This window comes from Piliocolobus tephrosceles, chromosome 15, assembly GCF_002776525.5.
Source record: "Piliocolobus tephrosceles isolate RC106 chromosome 15, ASM277652v3, whole genome shotgun sequence".
Taxonomy (NCBI): Eukaryota; Metazoa; Chordata; class Mammalia; order Primates; family Cercopithecidae; genus Piliocolobus; species Piliocolobus tephrosceles.
The window spans coordinates 39,093,692-39,110,017 of NC_045448.1; the positions used below are offsets into that span (position 1 = coordinate 39,093,692).

At 36.4% G+C, this 16,326-nt stretch overlaps 1 protein-coding gene across 2 annotated transcripts in view; it reads right to left on the reverse strand.

The window, feature by feature from the left end:
• The window catches only part of SOS1 (SOS Ras/Rac guanine nucleotide exchange factor 1), a 149,324-nt gene that overhangs the window by 53,368 nt on the left and 79,630 nt on the right, over positions 1-16,326 (reverse strand). For both annotated transcript variants that reach the window (XM_023216292.1, XM_023216293.1), the window contains exons 7-8: positions 798-908; positions 621-719 (exon numbers count right to left, since the gene is read on the reverse strand). In XM_023216292.1, coding sequence (XP_023072060.1) covers positions 621-719; positions 798-908 — 210 coding nt within the window. The remainder of the gene's footprint in view (positions 1-620; positions 720-797; positions 909-16,326) is intronic.

Sequence of the window (16,326 nt, forward strand, 5' to 3'; positions counted from 1 at the left end):
TTAATTTCAGTATATAATAGGAAAAGAAAAAAGAGACAACCCCTTTCCTTTCAGTCAGTGCTTAATATTTTGAACTGTAATCAAATGGGCAATTTTTACTGAGATTATAGAAATGTATTATTTCTAAAGCAATGATAAACAGTTTAATACAGGCAGTTGCAAACTTGAGCTATCAAAGTCAGGTAAACTAACCTTCCCCATTACTTTGGCCTTATCCTCACACTGGCTCTCTTATCCTCACACTGAGTCCCTGAGTCTGCTGAGGTACCCAAATGGAAACTGTGATGCATAAATCCAAGGTGGTTTTCAAAGAATCAGCCATGTAAACAAAAAGTAAAGGTACAAGATAAAAATATCTGACAATTGCTTTAACATTCACTATAAAAACCAATAAAAGAAAAAAAGGAAAAACAAAAAGAAATTAAAAATAAAATTCACTACTAAACCAACAGAATTTGCTACTCTTTTGCAGACTGATTTCCATTTGCTTCTTAACTGAAAAAAGAAAATGGAAACATACTAATGTGCAGGGTACTCACATAATAATTTACAAATAAAGTAGCAAAAAGAAATTCATCACACCTCAATATGTTATAAATAACAATAAAGAGTTTTCTTACCTTCAAAAGTTCAAAGTAATGGAGACAGTGGTAAACAGGGGCCAGAAGCAGCCTGGGTAAAACATATTGAACAGCTTCTTTGAAACCTTCGCCTATTGACTAGAAAAAAAAAGTGATTTAATTTTTTTTAAGTTTACTTTTCAGACATTGTACATCTTGATTTAAAAATTACTATACCTGCAAATAAAGTGCTGCCCCAGGTTTTGATAACTGACTAAGGAAACGATCGTGAAAACCAGGTCGCAAAATATCTCGAGCATACGATTCATATGGATCAAATGCCAGTTCCTTAGGAAAAAAAGAAGGTAAAACATAAATAATCTACCATTACAAACACAGAAAGATTTAATTATGGGGCATGACTATGCAAGCACAATTATGTGTTTCTTTGAAAGTCTCTAAACAAAAATTATATGACTACTAATTATAATTTTAATAGAAGAGATCCCAATATTCTCAAGTAAGAGAGTAAATCAGTTCTTTCTGATGAATAATAGAATCCTTTTATGTTATAACAGCTCTCATTAAAGGTTTCCAGTAGAGTATTATCAACAAACATGGCCGTGAGAGTGGGCAGACTTTTGGTTCTAGAAAACAAAGCTTAACTTGAACAACAAAGAATATAGACATGTACAACTAGGTAATGTATAAACATTTAGAATACTGAAGCCAGACATGTTTTTATAGTTCTCAGTGGTAAACATGTACTTTCATATTCTATAAACCAGAAGTAACATCTAAAATTCATTGTTCTGATTTCAAAAATTAAACAAAATCCGAACTGCCCAAAATTTTGCCATCATTAATATCACCAATCAATAAACTAAATTATAATGGCTCAGTTAAAAAGACCAGAATATACTGGTTTTGAAGATTTCTGGGGAAAAAAAGAGTAGGTATCTTGATTTTAGCAGAAACAGAGTCGCTACTCTTCTATCTTGTGCTGTATTCCTGGTATAAAACTATTATGAAAATGGTGCTCTAGATTCTAGCAGGAGCTCACTTCCATAAAGGGTAATTCTAGCAAGAGGAAGAGGACATCTAGTGGAGGAGCATAGTAGAAGGAGATAGAAGGGAATGAAACAAAAGACGGTTATGAATTAAATCACCCTTAATGATGTTTTTCAGATTGCTTTTTTTTTTGAGACAGGGTCTTGGTCTTACTCTGTCACCCAGGCTAGAGTGCAGTGGTGCAATCACGGCTCACTACAACCTCTGCCTCTTGGGCTAAAACAATCCTCCCTGCTCAGTCTCCTGAATATCTGGGACCATAGGAGCATACCACCGCGTCTGGTTAAATTTTTTGTGTATTTTGTAGGGACAGGATTTCTGCCATGTTGACCAGGCTGGTCTTTTTTTTTTTTTTTTTTTTTGAGAGAGAGTCTCCCTCTGTTGCCCAGGCTGGAGTGCAGTGGCGCTATCCCGGCTCACTGCAAGCTCCGCCTCCCAGGTTCACGCCATTCTCCTGCCTCAGCCTCTCAAGTAGCTGGGACTACAGGCGCCCACCACCACGCCCGGCCAATTTTTTTGTATTTTTAGTAGAGACGCGGTTTCACCGTGTTAACTGGGATGGTCTCGATCTCCTAACCTCGTGATCCGCCCACCTTGGCCTCCCAAAGCGCTGGGATTACAGGCGTGAGCCACTGTACCCGGCCTGACCAAGCTGGTCTTAATCTGCTGGACTCAAGTGATCCTCCTGCCTCGGCCTCCCAAAGTGCTGGGATTACAGGTGTGAGCCGCTGCGCTGGCCTCAGATTGCTTTTTAAGAAATGATTGACTAGTAATACCACCAGATCAGACATCAGAAGATATGAGCTCTGGTTGTTGCAAAATGCAATATGGCATGTAAACTTCCAAGTCATACTGGATTCCTTGAGCTGGCTCCTAGTTGACTTCCCCATTTTTAATTCCTTCAACTTTCTTCTCAACTAAAAATTGCTATCATAATATAACACCAGAAATTGCAGTCTATTATGCTTTACAGAAATTGATAGTAAGGTTTCAAAAATAACAAGAGGATGGAGTCAGGTATGAATACAGTGGATTGGAGAGAAGACTACAAATGTGAAGAGATGCTTATAGCTTAGGTCTCTTCCAATTCAGAAATGATCATATGCCACAGACATGTTTGCCCTCCTCCCCTTTCAATAGGCCCTAATTTATTACACAATTTTTATAACTACCGGTAAAGAAAAGGCTTTATAATGTGGCTTAAAAACATGGGTTTTGGAGTCACAGAGATGCACATTTCAATTCTGACCCTACTGTTTATTAGCTGTGTAACCTTTGACAAACTACTTACCTTCTCTAAGCCTATTTCCCACTGGAAATGTGAATAATAATTATTTCACAGGGTTGTTTACAGAACTAAATGAGATATAAGTAAAGGGCTTATAATAGTGTCTGGCACAGAGTAAGTCCTGCATAAATGGTAGTACTAGTACCATCATTTTGAAATAGCTAATCTCAAAAGAAAAAAAAAATCAACAATTAACGAAGAATCCAAACACTCTTCACAAAGTTTTATTCTTGAAGACAAGTTTTTAGAATGGTAAGCAATTCTGAGAGATGGTATGAGTTAATAGATGATTTTATGATAGGTTCATTGGTTAAAATGTAACAATATTCATAGGAAATATAAAATTGTCAATACCCATAATTGACAGAAAAGTACAGAGAACAGCCTAACCTAACTATACCCACCATCGAACTCAGAAAAGCTCAACATTTTATAATACCTGCCTCAGCTTTTTAGAAAAGAAATAAAACAATATAGATGTAATTACTTCCTTTAGGCTCCCTTTCATAAGCTTATCTCCTGCTGATGACTAGAGGTAGTCATTACATTGAATTTGAATTTTTTCCTTCCCATGTACGTTTTTATATCATAATTACATATGCATCAAGAAACAAAGCAACGTGTTGTTTTGCATGCTTTCAAACTTCATATAAATATAATAATGTATACATTCATCTATAAGTTGCTTTTTATACTCAAAATTTTTTCAAGATTTATCTATTTTGATTCATACAGTTCCTTTCACTTTATTTTAAAACTCTGTATAATATTCTACTGTATGAATATATCATTTTCTCTAAATCCATTCTCCACTGATAGATAACTGTTTCTTGTTTTTCACAATTATTTAAAAAATTCTGTAATTTTACACTTTATTGTGCTTTGCAGATATTGCCTTTTTTTTTTTTTTTTTTTAACAAGTTGAAGATTTGTGGCAACCCTGTGTGAAGCAAGTCTATTGGCCCCACTTTTCCAGCAGCATGTGCTGATTTTGTCTCTGTGTCACATTTTGGTAATTTTTGAAATATTTCAAACTTCTTCACCATTATTACTGAGCCAGTGTTCACTTACCATTCGGAAACTCCTAGGGCCCTTAAGAATTATGCTAAATCTACTCTGGCTGTGCTCTATAAATGGAACAGCAAAGCCTGGATGTTAATACAACTGTTTACAACATGGTTTACTGAATATTTTAAGCCCACTATTGAGACCAACTGCTCAGAAAAAACAAAACAAAACAAAAAAACTTCTTTCAAAATACTGACATTGCACCTAGACACCTAAGAGCTCTGATGCAGATATACAAGGAGATTAATGTTGTTTTCAAGTCTCTTAACACAGCATCCATTTTGCAGCCCATGGATCAAGGAATAATTTTGACCTTCAAGTTTTATTATTTCACAAATACGTTTCGTGAGGCTGTAAGTGCCATAGACAGTGATTCCTCTGTTGTATCTGGATAAAGTCAACTGAAAACCCTCTGGAAAGGATTCACCATTCTAGATGCCACTAAGAACATTCATTATTTATGGGAAAGGTCAAAATATCCACATTAACAGGTGTTTGGAAGAAGCTGATTCCAACTCTCATGGATGGCTTTGAGGAGTTCAAGACTTCAGTTGGAGGAAGTAACTGCAGATGTGGTGGAAATAGCAAGAGAAACAGGATTAGAAGTGGAGCCTGATGATGTGACTTGAACTGCTGCAAGTTTATGATAAAACTTGAATAGAGAATTTGCTTCTTATGGATGAGCAAAGAAAGTAGTTTCTTGGCTGGGCGTAGTGGCTCATGCCCGTAATCCCAGCACTTTGGGAGGCCAAGGCAGGCGGATCATGAGGTCAAGAGATCGAGACCATCCTAGCCAACATGGTGAAACCCAGTCTCTACTAAAAATACAAAAATTAGCTGGGCGTGATGGCGCACACCTGTAGTCCCAGCTACTTGGGAGGCTGAGGCAGGAGAATCACTAGAACCCAGGAGGCAGAGGTTGCAATGAGCTGAGATCACGCCATTGCATTCCAGCCTGGTGACAAAGTGAGATTCACCAGGAGAGATGGAACCTACTCCTGGTGAAAATACTATGAACATTTTTATGACAACAAAGGACTCAGAATATTACATCAACTTAGTTGATAAAGTGGTGGCAGGGTTTGAGAGGATTGACTCCAATACTGAAAGAATTTCTACTGTGGGTAAAGTGCTATCAACAACATCACCAGCTACACAGAAATCTTTCATAAAAGAAAGAGCCAACAGCTGTGTCAAACCCCAGTGTTGCTTATTTTTTAAACTGCCAGTCACACCAACCTTCGGCAGCTATCAACATCAAGACAAGACCCTTCACCAGCTAAAAGATTATGACTCACTGAAGGCTGAGATGATCATTAGCATTGTTTTAGCCGTATTTCTAAATTTAGGTATGTATGTTGTTTTAGACATAATGCTATTGCATGCTTACTAGACCACAAGATAGTGTAAACATAACTTTTATATGCACTATAAGCCAAAAAAATACTGACTTGCTTTATTGTGATATTTACTTTATTGCAGTAGTCTGAAACCTAAGCCAGATATATACGAGATCTGTATAACTTAGTGTGCACATATGCATGAATATTTTTTAGAGCATGTAACTACCAGGGGAAGTTGCTTTCCAAAGTGGTTATATGAATTTATATACTTAGCAGCAGTGATTTTTCCCAGTTGTCCACTTCCTTGTCAATATTTGATCCTATCAGACTTAAAATTTGTTAGCCTGATATTGTGAGACTATGCCAGTGTTATTTTTATATGTATTTCCCTGATTACTAGTAACGTTGAGAATCTACTTATATGGTTATGGGCCATTTATTTGTATCTTCTCTTCTGAGAATTGTTTATTAATAGCTTTTGACCATTTCTATTAGCTTGTCTTTACGTGTTAAATTGATAGTTTTTAAAAATGGCTATATTGAGATATAATTCATACACATTCACTCCACCCATTTAATGGGCAAAATTAGATGATTTTTAGTTTAACGGAATTGTGCAACTATCTTCATAGTCTATTTTAGAATATTTTTATCACTCCCTCAAAGAAATCACACAGTCTTCAGCTATTACCTCCCAAACCCCTAAACCCCCTCAGCCCTAGGCAACCATGAATCTACTTTATGTCTCCATGGATTTGCCTATTCTGGATATTACATGTAAATGGAATCATACAATATGTAGTCTTCTGTGACTGGCTTCTTGTGTCCAGCATAACATTTTCAAAGTTCATCCATGTTGTATCATGTTTCAACACTCCCTTTTAGTTTTTTTATATTGTGGTAAAATACACACATGAAAATTACCATTTTAGCCATTTTTAAGTGTACAATTAAGTGGCATTAATAGACAATGTTGTGCAACTGTCCATTTCCAGATTTGAACTATTCTATCATCCCAAACTGAAACTCTGTATCCATTAAACAGTAACTGATCATTGCCTCTTCCCCATAACCCTTGGTAACTTCTATTTTCTGTCTCTATTAACTTGACTACTCTAGTTACCTCATATTAGTGGAAACATACAATATTTGTCCTTTTGTGTCTGGCTTATTTTATTAGCATAATGTTTCCAAGGTTCACCCATGTTGTAGCATGTATTGGAATTTCATCCCTTTTTAAGCTGAATTATATTCTACTGTATATTCTACTGTAATGTATTTACCACGTTTTATAATTTAACCATTCATCTGTTGATGGACATGTGGGTTGTTCCAAGCTTTTGGCTATTGTGGATAATGCTGCTATGAATGTTGGCATACAACTATATAACTGAATCTCTGCTTTCAGTTCTTTTGGGTATACAGCTAGGAGTGAAATTTTTGGATCATATGGTAATTCTACATTTAACTTTTTGAGAAACCAGCAAACTGTTTTCCAAGCAGTTGCTCCATTTTATATTTCTATCAGCAAAATATGAGGATCTCAGTTTCTCCACATCTTCATCAACACTTGTTACTTTCCCTTTTTTATTTTAATTTTAGCCATCTTAGTATATGTGAAGTGGTACTGCATCATGTTTTTTCTTTTAGAGATACGGTCTAATCTTGTCACCCAGGTTGGAGTGCAATCATGTGATCATGGCTCACTGCAGCCTCAACCTCCTGCGCTCAAGCAGTCCTCCCACCTCAGCCCCCTGAGTAGCTGGGACCACAGGCGCACACCACCATCCTGGGCAAATTTTCTAATTTTTGTAAAGACAAGGTCTCACTATGTTGCCCAGGCTTTATAGTGGTTTTGATTTGCATTTCCCTAATTTCTAATGAAGCTGAGCATCTTCTAATGTACCATGTTGGCCACTTATATATCTTCCTTGGAGAAATATCTATTCAAATCCTTTGCCCATTTTTTAAATTGGGATATCTTTTTGTTATATACACTGAATACTAGACTCTTATCAGAAATATCATTTGCAACTATGTTTTCCCTTTCTGTAGGCTGTCTTTTGCTTTCTTGATGGTGTACTTTGAAACACAGAGTTTTTAATTTTGAAGAAGTCCAAATTATCTACTTTTTCTTTTATAGCTTGTGCTTTTGGTATTATCTAAGTATCCTTTGCCAAATCCAAGGTAATGAGGATTCAGACCTGTTTTCTTCCAAGAGTTTTATAGCTTTAGATCCTACATTGTCTTTGATCCATTTTGAGTTAATTTTTTGATATGGTACAGGGTTCCAACTTCATTCATTTGTGCTTCTCTTATAACTATAGTGTCTTTTCTTGAACAGAAATTTTAAAATGTAATTTCTTCCTTTCTGGTTTGCTCTATGTGTTAAGAAATCTTCCTATGTCAAAGTCATATAAATATGTTCTCCTATATTTTCTTTTGAAGTTCTACTCTTCATTTTTAGATTTTTAATATGTTGAGTACTTTCTGTGAATTATATGTTATGGAACGAATTTTTTTCCATATAACCAGGTTTGACTCATTATCATTTATTAATGAATTCATTCCTTCTCTACTAATGTAATATCTGTCACATATCAGTAGAATATATGTATATATTTTTTTCAGGGTTCTTTGTTCTGTTACCAAATTGTTACCTGCACCAGTACTACACTCTTGTTTACTTCGGCTTCATAATAAATTTTAGTATGTGGCAAGACTTTATCTAACAGGTATTTTATCTAACAAGTACTTGAGGGGACAAGAACAAGTCCCTTCAACTTGTTCTTCCTCAAAATTGTTATTTTTGCTCCTCATTCTTAACACGTGAATTTTAGGATCAGCTTGCTATGCACTAAATTTGTAGATTATTTGGGGGACAACTGGTATCATTACAGTACTGAGTCTTTCCATCCATGAACATGGTATATATTTCCATTTATTCAGATCTTCCTTATGAATCTAATTTTATTTTATTTTATTTTTTTGAGATGGAGTCTCACTCTCTCACTGGGGCTGGAGTGCAGTGGCATAATCTTGGCTCACTGCAACCTCCGCCTCCCGGGTTCAAGCGATTCTCCTGCCTAAGCCTCCTGAGTAGCTGAGATTACAGGTGCCCGCCCAGCTAATTTTTTGTATTTTTAGTAGAGATGGGGTTTCATCATGTTGACCAGACTGGTCTCGAACTCCTGACCTTGTGATTCGCCTGCCTCAGCCTCCCAAAGTGCTGGATTACAGGAGTAAGCCATCGTGCCCAGCTAATTTTATGTTTTTTTTTTTTTCTAAAACAAAGGTCTTGTATTTAGTCAGGTTTATTTCCAGGTACTTTATAGTCTTATCTCTATAGTGAATGCAGTCTTTAAAAATACTATATCTTCAATGGACTGTAACTGAGCACAGTAATGCTACCAATTTTTACAGGTTGATCTTTTATCCAACAGCTATAATGAGCTTGCCAACTATAAAAATTTACTTGGGTTTGCTATATAGATAATTATATTAACTAAAAATAGGACAATTTTGTCTTGCCTATTCCTTTTCTGTCTTTTTGTATTGGGCAGTATTCACTATTAGAGTGCTGAATAGAAGTGGTGATGGTGGTATTCTTTTCTAGTTTCTTAGTTTTGCTATAGTTTAACCACTATTATATCTCTTACAGACTTTTAGTAAATATCCTTTATTAGGTTAAGAAAGTTGCCTTCTATTCCTTGTTTGCCTGACATTTTAAAGAAATTTATGAATGAATGTCTAATTTTATGAAACCCTTTTTCTTGCGATTTTAACTTGCTAAAGTAGACTACATGAAAACTTTTTAAAATGTTAAACCACGTAAGAATAAACATCATAAGATATATCATATTTGGACATATGTTTTACTGTATCATAAACTGATTTTTCATTGCCAGTTTTGTTGATACCTGAGAATGTCTCATAGTTTTTTCTTGTATTGTTGTTATCTAGTTTTGATAATGTATTCATACAATCCTGATAAACTTAAGTTACCCTTCATGTCTCAATTCATTGGAACAATTTGCAAAAGAGTAAGATTAACTGTTTCCTGAAGACTGGCAAAACTCATTGTCATATGCTGTCTTCTATTGCTATAACCGAGTACCTGAGACTGGGTAATTCATAAAGAAATTTATTTACCACAGTTTTGGAGGCTAGAAGTTCAAGACAGGCAGGTACATCTGGTGAGGGCTTTCTTGCTGGTAGGGACTCTGCAGAGTCCTGAGGTGGTGCAGGGCACAGCATGGGGACTACAGCATGTCAGGTCAGGTCTCTTCCTCTTTTTATAAAGACAGGCCTGCCATCATGGGGGCCCCACCCTGATGACCTTATCTAATCCTAATTACCTCCACAGGCCCCACCTCCAATCAATATATATAGTTGGAGATTAAACTTCCAATACATAAAATATGGGGACACATTCAAACCATAGCATTCACAACACCTGGTCTATGCCGCAAGTCATTTGTTAAAACATACTTTTGACTATTCATTTTTTAATGTTTTTTAACTTAGGACATTGATACTGCTCTTTTATATAATTTTAAAGGTTATGTCATTACAGTTCTTAAACATTTTGAAGTGGATCTTAGTGTTCTTCCATAATTTAAAAAACAGGCCTGGTACGGTGGCTCACGTATGTAATCCCAGCACTTTGGGAGGCCGAGGCAGGTAGATCACTTGAGGCCAAGTATTCGAGACCAGCCTAGCCATCATGGCAAAACCTCGTCTCTACTAAAAACACAAAAATTAGCCAAAAGTGGTGGCACAGTAATCCCAACTATTGGGGTGGCTGAGGCATGAGAATTGCTTGAACCCGGGAGGCGGAGGTTGCAGTGAGCCGAGATCCCATCTAGCATTTGTGTTTCCTTTTCCCGTTAATCAGCCATGAGATCTTTTGTTATATCAATTTCTAATTCATGAATTCTGTTCTGTTACTTCCTTACATATTGTTCTCTTAGGTGTATCCTGTTCTCTTTCTTGTTTCTTGGGTTGAAAGCTTAACTCATTCATTTTTAATTATTACTATTTTTTCAAAAAGTATGTCAAACTGTAAGCTTCTCTCTGCAAAATTTATGTTGAAACTTAATCCTCAAGTCAACAGTATTAAGATATATACAGATATATATCTGCATATATATTAAGATATATACAGCTGACTTTTGAACAACCCGTGGGTTAGACTTGCACGGATCCACTTATATGCAGATGTTTTTCAACCAAATGAGGATCAAAAATACAGTATCTGTGGGATGTGAAACCCTTGTACACTGAGGGCTGGCTTTTTGTATATATGGGTTCCACTGGGCCTATGCAAGCTTTGCACGGCTCATGTGGAACTTGAGCATGTGTGGATTTGGGTATCTGCAGGGAGTCCTAGAACCAATTCCCCACATATACTGAGGGATGACTGTGTACACACACACACACACACACACACTCTGTTGTCCCTTGTATCAGTGAGGGATTGATTACAGGATCCCATGCAGATACCAAAATGTAGGGATGCTCAAGTCCCTGATATAAAATAGTATATTTGCATATAACCTTCAGAGGATCCCTATGTTACTTCTAATATAATGTATGTATGTAAAGAGTTGTTATACTGTATTGTTTAGGGTATTGTAATGTACCCTGATGTAATGTATTCTAATGTGCTTAACATTATGTTAGTACAGCTACAATTATGCCAGTTATGCTTTTCTCCCCCCAAAATATTTTCAATCCATAGTTGGCTGTTATCCACAGATGTGGAAGCCATGAATATGGAGGGTTGAGTGTGAGTGTGAAAGAGGCAGAGAGAGAGTGTGTGTGTGTGTAAAATCAAATGTGTTAGTCTAATCTTCTGTAGTCTAATCTTTTTTCTGTTTGATCTGTTAATTTCTTATGGAGACGTGTTAAAATTTCCTATGATAGCACTTTTTTTTAGTTTCTTGTAATTCTGTCAGTTTCTACTTCTTATATTTTGAGGCTTTATAATCAGATGCATACACATTAATGGTTGTTATATCTTCATGATCGTATCCCTTTTACTATTAGGAAGTGTTTCTCTTTTTTCCTCCTCAGCACTTACTTTGTGTAATTTTATCAGTTAACATGAATTAATATTGGTATACAAGTTTGATAAGTTTTTATATATTATGATTTTTCATCCCTTTATCTTAAAATATTTCTGTGGTTCTGTTTTAAGAACATCTTTTATAAGCTGCATAAAGTGGATTTTATATTTATTTATTTATTATTTATTTGAGACTGAGTCTTGCTCTGTCGCCCAGGCTGGAGAGGAGTGGCATGGTCTAGGCTCACTGCAACCTCCACCTCCTGGGTTCAAGAAAGTCTCCTGCCTTAGCCTCCTGAGTATCTGGGATTACAGGTGTACACCACCATGCCCAGCTAATTTTTGTATTTTTTTTTTAGTAGAGACCGGGTTTCACCATGTTGGCCAGGCTGGTCTCAAACTCCTGACCTTGTGATCTACCCGCCTTGGCCTCCCAAAGTGCTGGGATTATAGGCATGAGCCACTGCGCCAGGCCTAAAGTGAATTTTAAAAAATCAAATAGAATTACTCTCTTTAAATAGGCTGAGTTTCATCAGTTTGTATATACTGAGTTACTAATGTAGTTGGATTTTTTTATATCATTTTATCTTCATTATCATTGTTCTTGTTTGCTTCATTTATTCTTTCCTATTATCAGTGAAAATGATTTAAAAAATTACTATAGTTCCTTTTTCCCTATCTGTACATTATAAGCTACAGGTAGTATTTCTGTTCTTTTGGTGATTTTCCTAAATTTTTTTTTTAAATAAATATGGCTATCTATAAATTTTTCAAAAGTTATTTTTCTATCACAAACACAAGTCCACTTTACATACTGTATACTTTGTCACTAATACATAGAAATATAGTTTAGTCTTTCCAAGATAAAAAAAACTTTAAAAATATTTTTAAAACTATTCAGCAATTCATTAAATTTATCAACACATTTTCTATTTACTTATTTAGAGACAGTGTCTCAGTCTGTCACCCAGGCTGGAGTGCAGTGGTGTGATTTTGGCTCACTGAAACCTCAGCCTCCTGGGCGCAAGTGATCCTCCTACCTCAGTCTCCAGAGTAGCTGGGACTACAGGTGCGCACCACCACACCTGGTAATTTTGGTAATTTTATTTTGTAGAGATGGGGTTTCACTATATTGCCCAGGCTGGTCTTGAACTCCTGAGCTCAAGTGATCTGCCCACCTTGGCCTCCTAAAATGCTGGGATTACAGGTGCAAGCCACCGGCCTACATCTACCAATTTCTTTTTCATCATCAGTTCTTGTATTTCTTGACTTCCCTTTGAGTAAAACTTTCCTTCTTGCTAAAGAACACCATCCAATGCATCTTATAATGAGTGTCTACAAGTAGTAAACGCTCTTGGTCATTGTATGTTTGAAATGGTTTTTATTTATTCTTCACTTTTTCCTCATTTTTGATAAATTCAGGAACAACTTTACATAGTCTGTAATTTGATGACTTTTTATTGTATACAATGCATTTCTGTGACCACCACCCAGATAAAGAAATAGAACATTTCTAGCACCTCAGAAATCTCCATCATGTTTCCCAGTCAACCACTATTCTAATAATCTGTTTCCAAAGATACATGTTTCTGAACTTCCTATATATCAATATAGTATGTACTTTGAGTCTTATTATACTCAATATTATGTTGTTGCTTTTATCAGCAGTTATTCTTTTTTATTGCCAGATAGCATTTTCTTGTGTGAATATACCACTAATTATCCATTATGAATAAACCTACCACGAACATTCTTAAATGTCTTTCAGTCAACATAAGCACTCATTTTTGTTTGATATATGCCCAAGAGTTAAAATGCTGAGTCATAGGGTACATTGTATGCTTAGCTTTAGTAGATATGCCAAACAGTTTTCCAAAGTGGCTGTACCAAATTACACCCTAGCCCCCACCAGCAAGTAGACTTCCAACTACTCCACGGTTTCAAAATTCATTTCCTTGATGAATAACAATGTTGAGCATCTTTTTTGTGTATGAAGTACCTACTCAAGTCTTCTGCCTATTTTCTAAAAATAAAACAAAACAAAAAAACCCTGAAGTTTTAGTTACTGATTTGTAGGCATGTAGGAGTTATTTTGTTTTAGGGTTTTTTGTTCTTTTCAGAGTCTCGCTCTGTCGCCCAGGCTGGAGTACAGTGGTGTGATCTTGGCTCACTGCAACCTCTACCTCCTGAGTTCAAGCAATTCTCCTGCCTCAGACTCCCTAGTAACTGGGATTACAGACATGAACCACTATGCCTGCCTAATTTTGTATTTTTAGTAGAGATGGGGTTTCACCATGTTGGCCAGGCTTGTCTCAAACTCCGGACCTCAAGTGATCCACTGGCCTTGGCCTCCCAAAGTGCTAGGATTACAGGTATGAGCTACTGTGCCCAGCCAGGAGTTCTTAATATATCCCAGATATGAGTCTTTCATTGGCTACGTATATTATAAATACTATCTTCCAGTCTATAGCTTGCCTTTTCATTCTATTAATTTTGTCTTTTGATGAATGGATATTCTTACATCTAATGAAGTCCAGTTTATCAATTTTTTTCTTTCATGGTTAGTGCTTTTGTGTCCTGTTTAAGAAATCTTTGTATATTCCAAGGTCATGAAGAACACTTATGTTTTCTTCTACAAACTTTATTATTTAAAAATTTGTCCTCATTCTTGAATAATACTGTAGTTAGATAGAAAATCCTATTTTACCTTAGTACTTTAAAGATATTACTCAACTGACTGTTAACCTCTGTTGTTAAAGAGAACCCTGCTGCCATTCTAATTATAGTTCTTTTGCAAAATATTTTCTTTTCTGTCTTAACAGCTTAAAAGGTTTTTTTTTTTTTTTTTTTTGAGACGGAATCTTGCTCTGTCCCCCAGGCTGGAGTGCAGGGGCGCAATCTCAGCTCACTGCAAGCTCTGTCTCCTGGGTTCACGCCATTCTCCTGCCTCAGCTTCCCGTGTCTTAACAGCTTTTAAGATTTTCTCTTTTTTTCCCTTAAGACCGAGTCTTGCTCTGTCACCCAGTCTGGTGAGACCACCCAGTCTGGAGTATAGTGGCGCAAACTCAGCTCACTGCAACCTCTGCCTCCCAGATTCAAGCAATTCTCGTGTCTCAGCCTCCTGAATAGCTGGGATTACAGGCTCCCGCCACCACGCCTGGCTAATTTTTGTATTTTTTAGTAGAGATGGTGTTTCACCATGTTGACCAGGCTGGTCTCGAACTCCTGACTTCAAGCAATCCATCCGCCTCAGTCTCCCAAAGTGCTGGGATTACAGGCATCAGCCACTGCACCCAACCCAAGATTTTCTCTTTATCTTTGATGTTCTATAGTTTCACTGTCATGTTTTCAGCTGTGTGTTTATTTTTATTTATCATGAACAATATTTGGAATTCATTTTTGATCTGGGAACTAACGTCCTCATTCTTGAAAATTATCCATTTTTATGTTTTCAAATATTGTTTCTCCATCACTCTTTGTTTGGAACTCCTATTAGATGTATACTAAGCCTCTCAGCTTATCCTTATAACTTTTTTTGAGATGGAGTCTTGCTCTGTCACTGGAGTGCAGCGGTGCAATCTCGGCTCACTGCAACCTCCACCTCCTGGGTTCAAGCGATTCTCCTGCCTCAGCGTCCCAAGTAGCTGGGATTACAGACATGCACCACCATGCCCGGCTAATTTTTGTATATTTAGTAGAGATGGGGTTTCACCATATTGGCCAGGCTGGTCTTGAACTCCTGACCTCAGGTGATCTGCCCGCCTCAGCCTCCCAAAGTGCTGGGATTACAGGCGTGAGCCACAGTGCCCGGCAATGCTTATTACTTTCAATTGGCCTTTCATGTTTCTTATGTTCGTCTGTGTGTCACATTCTCAGTGAAGTCCTCAATTCCATCTTCCAATTTACTAATTTTATCCTTGAACTGGGTCCAGCAAATGTTATACTATATAAGTTATTTCAATGCTTGTATAATATATTTAATTCTCAAAATCTCTGTCTTTTGATATCTAGAAATCTGCTCATTTCCTTTCCACCTATTTTTGTTTCACAATATCTTCTTTATAAATGGATCATATTCCTTCACTTAGCTCTTTCAGCATCCTAAGCTCTTTCAGCATCCTAAACTTCTTTTAAACTTTTTGTATGTCTATTATACAAAATCAATTTCATCTGGAATAAATTCATGTTGTAATTGTTGATTTTATTAATTTCATTCTGAGAATTAGAATTTACCTTGTTTTTTTGAATTTTGTATTATATGCTTCTTGGTGGGAGACTTAATGTTTTGTTTCCTTTTTTTCTCCCATTCCTTTATGATCACTCTTCCAAACCAGAACCTACTCTTAAAATGACTTTGGAGGTTCAGGCTTCATATTAGCTTAATGCTGTAGGAAACTTTGTTATTATTGTAAGGCAACGTTTTTGTCTCCCCATGTCAAGTCCACAACTTTTTAGAAAACTTTACTGTAGATACCAGGTTGGGAGATTTTCCTAGCATCCTATTATAAGGAGGGACTTGAGCAAGAAGTCTCGCTCTGGCTTTCATGGAACACATTGTCTTTTGTGCCATTTGAAACAATTCACTGTCCTTAAGAGCCTAAACACCCAGATACCAGAGCTCACTACCTTGAATGTCTATTCCATTCCTGATCTTGTTTTCAAGTTTAGTTATATATATTCCACATTTTTCTTGTTATACTTTATTACTTATGTGTGTTTGGAGCAGGAATGAAGGGGCTGTGGTGATGCTTGAACTTACCATTCTATTTTGCCTGAAAGTCTTAATTAAAAAAAAAATATTTTACAAGCTCGATGCTGTATCATAATGAGTGAGTGAGATTTTAGAGTGAGAACACAGCAAACGCTAGAAACCTCAGAATGACTCTTAATGCTAACTTATTAGGACTGACTCATGTATTTTAGCAT